Source organism: Mchenga conophoros, linkage group LG18 (assembly GCF_057382185.1).
Source record: "Mchenga conophoros isolate Kocher_MC1m ecotype Shallow Benthic linkage group LG18, M_conophoros_male_GT1.1, whole genome shotgun sequence".
Lineage (NCBI taxonomy): Eukaryota > Metazoa > Chordata > Actinopteri > Cichliformes > Cichlidae > Mchenga > Mchenga conophoros.
In genome coordinates this window covers 39,596,462-39,611,310 of record NC_140543.1, presented here as the reverse complement: position 1 = coordinate 39,611,310, position 14,849 = coordinate 39,596,462, and the positions used below count along the sequence as shown (strand labels likewise).

Sequence of the window (14,849 nt, the reverse complement as noted above, 5' to 3'; positions counted from 1 at the left end):
TTTATATTAATGATAATTTATTTATGTCCATCCATTTTTTATTAATTTTAGCTCCCTGTTTACAGTCATTACAAGATCAGTATAATCATCGCTACTGAAAAATATGTTGGTGTCATCTGCGAACAGTATGAGTTTAAGTACTTGAGAAACATCAAAAATATCATTTATGTATACATTGAAAAGTTTTGGTCCCAACACTGACCCTTGGGGAACACCACATGTAATACCAAGTTTCTCTGAATGGTAATGCCCTATGCTAACATATTGTTCCCGACCTGTTAGGTAACTTTTTAACCAGTTACCAGCTTTCCCTCGAATACCATATCTTTCCAATTTATCCAGTAAAATTGAGTGATTGATTGTGTCGAAGGCCTTTTTGAGGTCAACAAAAATACCAACTGCATATTTATTTTTATCCAGTGTATCAGTAATTTCTTCTACTGCCTCAATTATCGCCATTGAAGTGGTTCTTTGCGTTCTGAAACCATACTGACCAACATTTATTATTTGATGTTTTTCAAGGAATTTTTCTAATCTTGAATTAAAAAGTTTTTCTAGAATTTTTGAGAATTGAGGCAGTAGAGAAATAGGCCTATAATTGGTAAAACTGTGTTTGTCATTACTTTTATATAGTGGTATTACTTTCGCAATTTTCATTTTTTTGGAAACAACCGGACTGAAATGATAAATTACAGATATATGTTAAGGGACTAGCAATATTCAGAATAACCTGTTTAACTACAGACATATTTATGTCATGATAATCCATTGAAGACTTACTTTTACATTTTAATGTGATATTTATTACTTCTTGCTCATTTGTAGCTGAGAGGAACAGTGAAAAGGGATTTGATTTTATATTACTGATATTTTCATTTTTATGACACGGGATGTCCGCTGCTAGTTCAGGGCCAACATTTATGAAGAATTTATTGAACCCATCGACAATATTACTCATGTTGTGATTTTCACCATTTGCATCAGTAAAATATTCAGGATATGATGTTCCAGAAGATCCTTGTTTAATTAAGTTGTTTAACACATCCCAAGTTCCTTTTTATATTGTTTTTATTTTCATATAATCTTCTTCTATAATAAAGTTGTTTGCTCGTTCTTATAATATCAGTCAATTTATTTCTATATGCTTTATATCTTTGTTCCACTTCTTTTGTTTTTACTTTGATAAACTGTTTATACAGATTGTTTTTCTTTTTGCAAGCATTAATAATTCCTTTTGTGAGCCAAGGACTTTTTATCTTTTTTTTTCTTTGTCATGTGTTCGTTTACAGGACAATGTTTATTGTACCACATAGTAAAAATATCTAGAAAATTATCATGTTGGAATGTTGGAAATACTGGACCAATGAATGCAGAGATCACACTGACTTACAAATATGTCTTCTTTAACTCAGGTTCTTACAACCCTGCAACAGGTAAACTTACAATAATTATACGTATTCTTACATTTATGGGTTTATTTGTTAGATAAGTGCTGCATTTCTCAACTGCTATTGTGATTCTTGATGTTATATAAGCTGTAACTGTGTCCATCATCTCCAGGTATTTTCACTGCTCCTGTCAGAGGAGTTTATTACTTCAGTTTCTTTGGTGCTAATGTTACACACCGGCCTGGGAGGGGGGGGGGGGGGGGGGGGGGGGGGCTGGACTGCAACACAAGAAAAATTATAAAAAGAAGTAAATCACACGGCCACAGCTTTACAATGACTAGTCGTTTTATTAACTTGACAGGTAGCGAGCGTCAGGGTGGGCATGGCCAAAACAACAAACAAAACACACTGGAAATGAATCAGAACTAACTTACCAATAGTGAATCAACCCCAAAAGAAAATACAAACCTCTAACCTGTCTCCCTACCCGAAACAGGAGAAAAAGGTTGTAAAAGAAACGGCTTCCCACCCCTACAGCTACCATGTCCAGATATGACTCTCTAAACTGTTTTTACTGCAGCCCAGCTCTGTCACACGCCACGAAGGGCCCCAAACGCGCAGCTCACTGGAAACAGGAAGTAGTAGGAGGGGCTGCCGGCCCAGTCAGGTCCCAATTTGTAGCTGGCCTCATTCCCTCTTCCACCAATGGTTAGCCTCCACCTGGAAACAGACATCACAGAGTACAAACAATGCCCCCGCATGCTGTGGCAAGTAACAGCATGGTGTGGCAAGTAACAGCACCACACGGCAACAATGACCTGGGTCATAACACTAATATAACAACTAGACCGATGGGCTGCGTCTGATGAAGAATGGAGAGCAGATGGTGACAGTGTACAACCATATTGCTGGAAATCGCTATGAGACAGCCACCAATGGCATGACTCTGCAGCTGGCTGCAGGAGACCAGGTGTACATGAGGCTCCGTCCGGACACCTGGATTTATGATAATGTCAACAACCACAGCATCTTCATTGGCCATTTGTTATTCCCTCTGTAAGCTCAGACAAGCATAGTTTGAATAGCAAATGTACACAGAACAATATTGACATGCAGAGTTTGTTTGATTAGTTTTGGTGGTTACATAGGAGTTTGTGTCTCACATGAACAATAAAGTCTGAATATGTGCAGCAATTTCACTTCTCTTCTTTTTTGACTCATTTTAAGGTAAAAATAAATATACATTTGTGTGTGCTGTTTTATGATCAAGATGGCGCCGAGTATGGCAGCCTCGTCGCGAGCTCCCCCAAGCAACGGCTTTCTTCTGTGTTTAATTTTACTTTTCCTTTATTTTTTCACGAGCAGCACTTGTCTCCTTGTGTACGACCGACAAACCTTACTGGACATAAAAGACGGTCTTTCTTATAACTTTCCGGAGTTCAAGTTTTGCAACACGGACGCTCCGTTTGCAGACCCCCCATTCATCTCACCTGAGACGCCTTTGTTCTCTGGCCCTGGAGGCCGCAAACGCCGACGCAGAGGGAGAAGATCTGGCGTTCTGGTTCGACTGAGACGGCGCACTTACAGACCACCGTTACCCAGTTTATTACTGGCTAATATGCAGTCTCTGGAGAACAAGCTGTGCGAGCTTCGGGCACGGATCTCATTCCAGCGAGAGATGCGGGACTGCTGCGTGATCTGCCTCACAGAAAACCTGGCTATCGGACAAAGTACCGGACTCCGCAATACAACTGCCGGGGTTCTCTGTGCACCGCGTGGACAGGTCACAGGATCTTACTGGGAAAAGCAGAGGTGGTGGTGTGTGTTTCATGATCAACAACAGCTGGTGTGATTATGCGAACGTGCACCCGGTCAAATCCTTCTGCTCACCCAGACCTGGAGTACCTGATGATTAAGTGCCGGCCATTCTGGCTACCGAGGGAATTTACAGCAGTGATTATTACGGCTGTTTACATTCCCCCACAAGCCGACACTGACCGTGCACTCAGGGAACTGTACAGCGCGATCAGCAGTGAGGAAACTGCACACCCAGAGGCAGCGTTTATCACAGCCGGAGACTTTAATAAGGGAAACCTGAAGAAAGTCTCACCAAAACTCCATCAACACATCCTTTTCAACACGTGGAAACCGGCAACTCGACCACTGTTACACCTCTTTCCGGGATGCGTACAAAGCCCTCCCCCGCGCCCCATTCGGCCAATCAGATCACTGCTCCATCCTGCTCCTGCCCGCCTACAGGCAGAAGCTGAAACAGGAAGCTCCAACCCGGAGGGCGGTGCACTGGACGGACCAATCGGAGTCTGCGCTGCGGGACTGTTTTGATCACGTGGACCGGGAAATGTTTCACGTGGCCGCCAGAGACATTGATGAATACACAGACTCAGTCTGTGGATTTATCAGGAAATGCGTGGAAGATGTCGTCCCATCCAGAACAGTCAAATCCTTCCCAAATCAAAAACCCTGGATTAACGGAGATGTTCGCGCGGCACTGGCGGCACGGAACACCGCCTTTGCCTCCGCGAACACATCGGACTACAAACACGCACATTACCAACTCCGGAAGACGATCAAAGCAGCCAACGTGAGTACAGGGACAGGGTGGAGCAACAGTTCGACAACCCTCGGAGTATGTGGCAGGGACTAAACACGATCACAGACTTTAGAGGGAAAACCAGCACACCGCAGACCACGGCCTCTCTGTGTGAGGATCTAAACGTATTCTACGCTAGATTCGACACAGCGAACACCATGAGACCGGACAGTGTGCGCACCGCGGATGACGTCAGTGCGCACACTGTGTCTGAGGAGGATGTGCGGAAGTGCTTCAGGAAGGTGAACGCACGCAAAGCTACTGGTCCGGACGGGATTCCCGGCCGCGTCCTCAGGTCATGCGCGGCTCAGCTGGCTGGAGTGTTCACGCACATCTTCAACCTTTCCCTCTCTCTGTCTGTAGTCCCAGCCTGCTTCAAAATGGCCACCGTCGTCCCTGTACCCAAATCCTCCACCATCTCCTCATTGAACGACTGGCGACCTGTAGCCCTGACCCCCATCGTAAGCAAATGCTTCGAGAAGCTGGTCAGGGACTTCATCTGCTCTGCACTACCCGACTCACTGGACCCTCTACAGTTTGCATACCGCCACAACAGGTCCACTGATGATGCCATAGCCCTGACACTACACACTGCCCTGTCACACCTGGAGAAGAGAGACACGTATGTGAGGATGCTGTTTGTAGATTACAGCTCAGCATTCAATACCATCGTTCCCTCGAAGCTGGACAGGAAACTGCAGGATCTAGGACTGAGCAGCTCCCTCTGCAGCTGGATCCTTAGCTTCCTGTCTGACAGACGCCAGGTGGTCAGACTGGGCAGCATCACCTCATCCCCCATCACACTGAACACTGGTGCTCCACAGGGGTGTGTACTGAGCCCTCTCCTGTACTCACTCTACACCTACGACTGCACAGCCACTAACAGCTCCAACATCATTGTGAAGTTTGCGGACGACACTACAGTGGTGGGTCTTATCACCAACGGTGATGAGACGGCTTACAGGGAGGAGGTCAGCGCCCTGACCCACTGGTGTCAAGACAACCATCTCACCCTCAACGTCGCAAAGACAAAGGAGTTGATAGTGGACTTCCGGAGGTGCAGAGAAGTACACACCCCCATCACCATCAACGGCGCTGCTGTGGAGAGAGTGAGCAGCTTCCGGTTCCTTGGCGTACACCTGGCTGAGGATCTTACGTGGTCAGTACACACAAACAAAACAGTGAAGAAGGCGCAGCAGCGCCTCTTCTTTCTCAGGAGACTGAAAAGATTCGGCATGAGCCCCCGCATCCTCAGGACCTTCTATCACTGTGCCATTGAGAGCATCCTCACTGGATGCATCACCACCTGGTATGGCAACAGCACCGCCTACAACTGCAAAGCTCTCCAGCGAGTAGTGCGGTGCTCTGAACGGATAATTGGAGGTGAGCTTCCCTCCCTCCAAGACATCTACAGGAAGCGCTGCCTGAGGAAAGCGGGGAGGATCATCAAGGACTCCAGTCACCCCAGCCATAAACTGTTCAGACTGCTTCCATCAGGAAGGAGGTTCTGCAGCATCCGGTCCCGTACCAGCAGACTGAGAGACAGCTTTTTCATCAGGCCATCAGACTGCTGAACACGTCATAGACACCTCAGCTTCACTACTGGAACTTCAACATTATGCACTCCACACTGTATATAAATGCCACTTGTTTTGCACATATTCAACTCTGTATATTTTATATATTTTATTATTATTATTATTATTATTATTATTATTATTATTATTATTTTTTTTTTTTTACTATTTAATTTGTAAAAATGTGTATACACACACACACACACACACACACGTAGGAAAATATTTAGTATACACATCCAGAAATGCATACACTATTATATATTGTACATATATTTATTAGTTTCAGGTTGGCCATTCTTGTATTTTGCTCGTTTGTGTTGTTGTGTTTGCACATCTCTGTTGCTTGTGGGGCTCGCACACAAGAATTTCACTCGCATGTGCTGTGCCAGTGTGCCTGCACATGTGATGTGACAATAAAAAGTGATTTGGTGATTTGATTTGATTTTAAGGTGATTTCTTGGTCAAAATCAATAATAGAAGTTTTCTGATTTAAGTGTGTGTATTTCTGTTTTTTAAATTTTGTGTAATTCCATCGAGACTTGAGTTAAGGTCACTAAAGGTCTAGCTACATCTGGACACGTTTGTTCAAATTATTTTGTTACAACAGCTAAAGGAAAAAACACATAAAACTCAACACCAATTATTATTTGTTATTAATTAATTAAGTCATAACAACTAATTATCCAAAGGTAAGTAATGTATACTATTTATCCATATTAAATATATAAAATAGAATGATATAATAATTGAATAAAACAAAATACAAAATAAATATTTAAATAACATAAAATATAAAATGAAAAAACTCCAAATGAAATAAAATAAATGTAAATTTAAATGCAAGTATTAAATAACTGTGGTTTTGCTTGATTGCATATTCAAATTTACTCATGAACAAAAACATATAAAATAACAAATGATCATCATACAGTTCATTCTTAGGTTATCAGTATAAATGCTCTGACGTTTGAAGAAAAATTAGGTATAAATTAGAATTTAACAAATATTTTATATTTTAGGTGAAAAAATACATTAAACAAGAGTTTGCTGGTGCTATTGTACTGACCTTTTATTAAAAAAAAATCACTTTTTCATAGATGAGTTTATTTTTTGTTTAAAGAAATCGTTTCACTTTCTCATTAGGGATTGACAAAACCAGAAGTGTCAAGTGTTTGGATAACCAAAATGAGCAGAATTGACCATATGTGAGAAATGAATGTCTGAAATAATCGTTTGTTTTTAAACTGTTTATCCAGCCAGGAGTTCAGTGGGACTGCAGCCAGTCCTAGCTGACAATCGGGCAGGACCCACTTCATGAGCCAAAACACATCAGGTACCACACCCACACAAAAAAATAAAAATAAAAAACCCAAACATTAGAATAACATTTAAATTCATAAAAGCAATCAAACTTTAAGGTTATCTAAGTTTAAAACAAACATACAACAGCACCACCACAACAGGATGGTATTTATTTTTCTTTTTAAGTTTTAAGAAAGGAAGAATAGTTTTTACCACATTTATATTAGTAAAATAAATGTTACAGTTTTACATTGAAATAATAAACCATCCATCACGAACATCAACATAATGATTATTAAATAAAGATATATATAAAAAAAGGCAAGCAGCAAAAAGGTACACATTACGTACATTAATTTACTTACCATATAATTATTAGAATTATAGTTAGACTACTTAATCATGGGCTATATTATAAAGTGTTACCCACAAACATTATGAAGGAGTAGGTAATGGATATATCAATGGTACTGGATTGGAACTATATGAAAAAAGTTGAGTTTTTTTATGTAATATTGAAAAACCCTATTTTTCTGACTAACAAGGCAGTTCATAGGTCAAATGTGACATGATATTCGTATGCAAACTATATTGTGATATGTAGAATCCCCACATATCAAGATCATTTCCTAAATGTTGCCAATTTAAACAAAGTCGAATGTTAAACATATTTTTGAAGAAAAAAGACATTTTATGAAAGCTGGACCTAATCAAAGTTAGGACTTTTTTGACCTTGAAGCGAGGTCACATGTCCAAAGTATGTGATATTTGATATGATATTTTAAATCCCCATACATCATTCTCTATATGCCTATATTTTGTCAATACAAACAATAGCAGTAAGTCAGAGTTTTAAATAGATCTACATACATAGATTTATTATCTCTTTGACCTTCGGATCAATTGACTGAACTTGAAAGAGAGGTCAGCGGTCAAATGTGGCATGATACTTTAGCCTCCTAAGACCCGAACTCTTCCACGGTATGCATTTTTAATTTCTCTTTGATATTTGGTCACATTGGGGCCCGATGAATGTAAAAACAAAGAATTATTATCTGCTACCAAGGAGGTTGTGTTTTGAGTTGTGTTTGAATGCGTGTCCTTCTCACTGAATATGTTGACATATGTTTTTCATTAACACAGGTACAGTGGCTGATCCTACTGACAAGAAATACAACATTCAATCCTATTTTATTTATTAAGCACAGAACTTTGCCAAAGTGCTGTACAAAGCACCAAAACACTACACAACAAATCAGTGAAACAACAACAACAATGAATATAATAATGGATGAATGAATATATAATAAATCAAAGTTAAGAAGGAATAAAAATTAGTTTAAAGGCACATATTAAAAGGCAAGGCAAGTTTATTTATATAGCACAATTCAACAACAAGGTGATTCAAAGTGGTTTACAGAGACATTAAAAAGCAAAAACTAATAAAAAGCATGATTTAAAATTGATTAAAACAACAGTAGATAAAATCCGAACAGTAGATAAAATCAGCAGTTAAAATGTAAGTTTTGAAATTTAAGCTTAAGTGCAGATTTGGTGCTTTATTCAAATGCAGCTGAGAACAGGTGAGTCTTCAACCTGGATTTAAATAAACTGAGTGTTTCAGCTGATCTGAGGCTTTCTGGGAGTTTGTTCCAGATATAAGGAGCATAAAAGCTGAATGCAGCTTCTCCGTGTCTGGTTCTGACTCTGGGAACTGATAAAAGACCGGATCCAGATGACCTGAGGGATCTGGATGGTTCATACTGGGTCAGGAGGTCACCGATGTATTTTGGTCCTAAACCATTCAGAGCTTTATAGGCCAGCATCAGAACTTTAAAGTCTGTCCTCTGATGGACAGGCAGCCAGTGTAAAGACCTCAGAGCTGGACTGATGTGGTCCACTTTTTTGGTCTTAGTGAGGACTCGAGCAGCAGTTCTGAATGAGCTGTAGTTGTCTGACTGATTTTTTAGGCAGACCTGTAAAGATGCTGTTATAGTAATCATGCCTACTAAAGATTAATGCATGGACTAGTTTTTCCAGGTCCTGTTGAGACATCAGATCTTTTATCCTTGATATATTCTTCAGGTGATAGTAAGCTGACTTTGTTATTGTCTTAATGTGTTTTTCTAAGTTTAGGTCTGCATCCATCACTACACCCAAATTTCTCGCCTGGTTTGTGGTTTTTAGGTGTATAGATTGAAGTTCTCTGGTGACCTGTAATCGTTTTTCTTTGGCGCCAAAGACTATTACTTCAGTTTTGTTTTTGTTTAGCTGGAGAAAATTGTGGCACAACCAGTCATTGATTTCCTCAATGCATTTACAGGGCCTCGGTCTCCTGGTGACATTGTGATATATATTTGTGTGTCATCTGCATAGCTGTGATAGTTTATTTTGTTGTTGTTTATAATCTGTGCCAGTGGGAGCATGTAGATGTTAAACAGAAGGGGTCCCAAGATGGAACCTTGGGGATCTCCACATGTGATACTTGTCTGCTCAGATGTGAAGTTACCTATTGATACAAAGTATTTCCTGTTTTCTAAGTATGTTTTGAACCAGTTTAGTACAGTTCCTGAAATACCTGCCCAGTTCTCCAGTCGTTTGAGATCCAGTAAAACTAAGACTGACATTTTTCCACTGTCTGTATTCAGACATATGTCATTGAACACTTTGGTCAGAGCAGTTTCAGTGCTGTGGTTCTGTCTAAAACCTGACTGGAAGGCATCATAGCAGTTATTCTGTGTTAAGAAGTAATTGAGCTGTTGAGAAACTGCTTTTTCAATTATCTTACTTAAGAATGGGAGATTTGAGATCGGCCTGTAGTTGTTCATTTGTGTCTTTTCAAGATTGTCCTTTTTCAGTATAGGTTTTATTACAGCAGTTTTTAGTGATTCTGGAAACACACCTGATATTAAAGAAAAGTTGACGATCTGTAACAGGTCTGACTACAAAGTCTTTGAGACCTTTTTGAAAAAACTTGTTGGCAGGACATCTAAACAGCAGGAGGAGGTGTTCAGTTGACCTAAGATGTCCTCCAGGTCTTTGCTGTTAATAGGGTGAAACTGTTTCATGGTGTTTAAACAGTTTTTTGGTGTACACAGTACATATTCTGGATCTGCTGTTGATGTACCAATTGCTTGTCTAATCTTTTGGATTTTTTCTGTGAAGAATTTGGCAAAGTCATTGCAGGCCATGGTCGAATGAAGTTCAGCTGCCACTGACACAGGAGGGTTTGTTAGTCTGTCAACTGTAGAAAATAAGACACGAGCATTATGACTGTTTTTAGTGATGATGTCAGAGAAGTAGGACCTCCTTGCATTCCTCAGTTGTAAATTATAATTGTGAAGTTTCTCTTTATAGATGTCATAATGAACCTGGAGGTTTGTTTTTCTCTATCTGCGCTCAGCTTTCCTACACTCTCTTTTTTCATTTTTCACCAGTGTGGAGTTTCTCCGTGGAGACTTTTCCTTCCAGAGATAACCTTCACCTTAATGGGAGCAATCGTGTCCATTACATTTAATATTTTAGCATTGAAGCTATTGACGAGCTCATTGACTGAACCTCTGGACAGGTCAGGTGTTAATGGGAAGACCTGGTTAAAGATCTCACTACTGTTTTCAGTTATACACCGTTTTGTGATCACTGCTGTTGACATATTTGTGTGTGCTGAAATTTTGCCTTCAAAGAAAACAGTAATGATCAGACACGCCCACATCAGACACAGTAACCTTTGAAATGCTCAGGCCCTTGGAGATCAGTAGGTCAAGAGTGTGTCCTCTATTACGGTATGTGTGGCCTCTGTTACATGCTGAGTCAGCCCAAAGTTTCCCAGAGTGTTACTCAGGTCTTTAGTCCCTTTGTCCTGAGGGTTGTACACATGGATGTTAAAATCCCCAACAATAATTACACAGTCGAAATCAACAGATCACAGACAGCAGTTCACTGAGGTCATTAAAAAAGTCTGTGCAGTATTTGGGAGGCCTGTAAACATTAAGAAACACAACTTTGGATGGGGCCTTCAGCTGTAAAGCCACATATTCAAAAGACTGAAAACTTCCAGGAGATAGCTGCTTCCATTGAAATGATTCATTAAATAAGACAGCAACCCCTCCTCCTCTCCTGCTCGCCCTGACCTCACTGATAAAACTGTAGTTAGGAGGGGTCGTCTCGATGAGAACAGCTCCACTGTTACTTTGGTCCAACCAAGTTTCAGTTAAAAACATGAAAAAGGCTGTGCTCAGTGATTAAATCATTAATTAAAAATGTTTTCCCAGCTAAAGATCTAACGTTTAATAAAGCCAACGTAAGTGTTTTAGAGGTATTATTTGCCCCCCTCGTGTTTGGGAGCAGTCTGTGGCACACAAGGTATGTTTACTATATTTAAAGATCTTTTAGAGTGCAGCTCTCTGTGTTTTGACCAGGCCACATGTCTCCTTCTGTCACCTAAAACCAGGAAATGATTAGGGAATTGTAACATGGTCATTTCACAGTTTGGGGGCAATAACTGAAAATCGATTGCCCCTGGTTTTCAGTTGGTCTATGGACCTCAGAAACCTTAAGGGAACATATGGAGTCAGCAGCTCAGATATTTATGGTGGAGCTGATCCATTAAATATTTTAGAAACGCATAGTAAACAATTCTGTTCATAATTTTTATGGACAGGATTTCTAGGCGCAGCCAAGTGGCGGAGGGCTTTCACTTCGGTGGCCTCAGAATCTCATCTCTGCTTTTTCCGGATGATGTGGTTCTGTTGGCTTCATTGGGTGAAGGCCTCCAGCTCGCACTGGAACGGTTTGCAGCCGAGTGTGAAGCAGCAAGCAAGGAAAGCTTCAGTAAAGGCCGAAATAGAGAGTGTTACAGTAGTCCACACGTGTTGTGATAAAAGCATGAAAGAGACGTTCAAAAATTTTAAAGTTAAAGCGGACTTGATCCTGGATGAAAGCATCAAATTACAAAAACTAGCTTTAATTACAGAATTTATCTGCGCTGATTCTTAGGTTTTTCTCTGTATCTATTATTATAGGATATACTGTACAACATAAAGAGCCTTGAGGCGACTGTTGTAGTGATTTGGCGCTATATAAATAAAAATGAATTGAAGTGAATTGAACTAACATCAAAGAGAGAAAGCACAAACCAACAAGTTATTGTGTAAATAACAGGAAATGAATGAAAGAGAGACACAAACAGCACACAGCAACAAATGGAAAAAAGATACTAGAGAAAATACAACAAAGGTTCATTCTTGTTTGAGAGACCTGCATCTGTGTCCTACCTGCCCACCCTTGACAAAACCTTAAAGACATAAACTTAGTTGTTTAATGGTTCGTATGTGTGCCGCCTCTTATATGCTGAAGGTAACGATTCATCCCGCATTATAGATCCTCTGCTCCTCTGCTCTCAACATGCATTTAAGGAAATACGCCATCTTCAGCATTTTGTACCCAGATTGAAGGATGGAGAACAGTGGAGACAAGGAAGCCATGTGTGTAAAAATTTCTATTGGTTAAATAAAATACCATTCAGCTCTGTTGAAATGTCAAACCTTTGGGTCCATCTGCCCAGTGTTCAACACGACACAACCAGAGGTCAAGGTGGTCATAGTTTCTTAGAGATGTGTTGTATTAAAATAATTTTTCTTGGATCCCAAATGTAGATCCTTTTTTAAAATTATTACAAAAATCAGTTTAATGAATAATTAAAAACATATTAGAAATTTTCAGCTTATGAAATGGAGCAAGCAGGATTTTTTTGTTTGATTGTGACAAAGTTACAAAGTTTACCAACATAAATTTGAAATACAATAATACAATATACAATAGTAAAATAAAACTGAACTGTAATATAACAAGACTAATTATGATGCAAACCTTACAATTAATGGACACTGGTTTAAAAATTATACAGTGGATAAAGTAAGTATTGAACACATCACCAAAAGTATTTCTAAAGGTGCTTTTGACATGAAATTCTCAGCAGATGTCAGTAACAACCAATCCAATGCAAAGAAAATCAATCTATAAATTAAGTTTATTGACCTTTAAAGTTTCATCAAAGGTCTTAATAAACAGCTAGTTTTGGCTTTAAACCCATAGTAGTTGTTGTGACCTCTTAAATAAACCTACTTTATTGTATTTTACACAAGGTTTACATTGTTGCTTAATGATACAGAAATGTAACTAAAACAAATGAAGCTTAAGTGAACAGAGGTTAACATAGTACCAGTATGTTATACTTTCTTCACAGCGCTGAGTCAAATTATAGGTGCTCTGCAAAAATGAAAAATATAATCTCAAGTGTGAAAGTAAATTTTTAGTTCTCTGATCAACTTACATGTTGATTTCAAAGACTAAGCTCACCTTACAAGGCAGGACTCACAGACTCTGTTCAATGCTGCTGTAGGGAGGTAGGGTATAGGTGAAATGTACTTACAGCTACTTGCGCAACTGATGCCAAATGAGAAGGATGCCACATTTAAAAGTTTTGCAATTTTATTTGTTGTTTTAAAAGCTACTGAGTGACATTGTGCTAAAATGAGCTCTTACTTACACAGAGGTTAACAGCAAGTGTTCATAGGTTTGAAAAATCAGGTTTTTCAATCCTTCGATCATCATTCATGTTAAGACATGCAGTTCACGCTTTCAGTTATAACAGAACAGCAGAAAAGCAAGGAAATATAAAGTGCTGTGGAGAGAACAGGTTCAGATTTTTAATGACCTCTAATGAAAAGGAGAAATTTCAATTCAATGGTACTTTTATATGTATATATACTGTACTTTTATATATACTGTTAATCACAACAGTTGCCTCAAGGAGCTTTATTTTGTAAGTTTAAGACCTAAGTTTAAGACCTCCAACTATCAGATGACCTCCTGTGAGCAAGTGCTTTGGTAACAGTGGCAAACATCCATCCATCCAAAGGTGAGTGAAGAAGAAACACAGTGCATCATGGGAAGCCCCCAGCAGCCTACACGTATTGCAGCATAACTAAGGGAGGATTCAGGGTCACCTGATCCAGCCCTAACTATAACCTTTATTGAAAAGGAAAGTTTTAAGCCTAATCTTAAAAGTCTTAAAATCTTAAAATCTAAACTGGGAGCTGGTTCCACAGAAGAGGGGCCTGAAAGCTGAAGACCCCACCTCCAATTCTACCTTTAAATAAATGACCACAAGTAACCCTGCAGCCTGAGAGGAGTACTCTATTGGGGTGATACTGTACTATGAGGTCTTTAAGATAAGATGGGGCTTAATTATTCAAGACATTGTAGGAGAAGGATTTAAAATTTGATTCTAGATTTAACAGGGATCCAATAAAGAGAAGCCAAGTCCTTGTCAGTACTCTTGCTGCAGCATTTTGGATGATCTGAAAGCTTTTCAGGGAGTTTTTAAGGCATCCTGATAATGAAGAATTACAGTAGTCCAGCCTAGAAGTAATAAATGCAGATGTATTTCTTTAGTGTCACTCTGAGACAGGATTTTTCTATTTTTAGAGAAAGCAGTCCTACATATTTATTTAATATGTACATTGAAGGACCTGGTCATAAACAACCCAAGACTCCTCACAGTGTTACTGGAGGCCAAGGTAATGCCATCCAGAGTAAACATCTGGTTAGACACCATGTTTCCAAATTATTAAGGGCTGAGTATGACAACCCTTAGGTTTATGTGAATTTAGAAGCAGGAAATAAGAGGGCCTGTGGTTGATTAACAAGCTGGAGTGAAGGATTGCTGCCACACACCCTCCCCGGCCTGTGTTTTGTGGATTCGGACTATTAGTATAACTCATAGTGATCTATTTAAACTAACATAATCATTCTGCTCTAACCAGGTTTCTGTAAGTCAGAGTAAATTAATATTAATAATATTTTTTCTAAGAAAATAATTAGGCAAATTTACCAATTGGGTTCTTCTTCAAGCATCTCTCATGTGCGGTGAATTAGAGATCCAAGAAGACTGTTTCAGTAGCTTAA

The 14,849-nt window shown here is 39.5% G+C and overlaps 1 protein-coding gene across 1 annotated transcript; it reads left to right on the top strand.

Moving 5' to 3' along the window:
- The first annotated feature begins 1,363 nt into the window (after nucleotides 1-1,363).
- LOC146554594 (complement C1q-like protein 2) lies at nucleotides 1,364-2,448 on the top strand. Its single transcript, XM_085255620.1, has 3 exons — nucleotides 1,364-1,433; nucleotides 1,561-1,629; nucleotides 2,237-2,448. The coding sequence occupies exons 1-3, from the start codon at nucleotides 1,364-1,366 to the stop codon at nucleotides 2,446-2,448; spliced, it is 351 nt and encodes a 116-aa protein (XP_085111746.1).
- The last annotated feature ends 12,401 nt before the right edge of the window (nucleotides 2,449-14,849 follow it).

Coding starts and splice junctions, on each gene's coding strand:
- LOC146554594 (XM_085255620.1), top strand. CDS start 1,364: ATGAATGCAGAGATCACACTGACTTACAAATATGTCTTCTTTAACTCA. Junction 1,434..1,560: donor TTCTTACAACCCTGCAACAG/GTAAACTTACAA, acceptor CATCATCTCCAG/GTATTTTCACTGCTCCTGTC. Junction 1,630..2,236: donor TGCTAATGTTACACACCGGC/CTGGGAGGGGGG, acceptor ATAACAACTAGA/CCGATGGGCTGCGTCTGATG.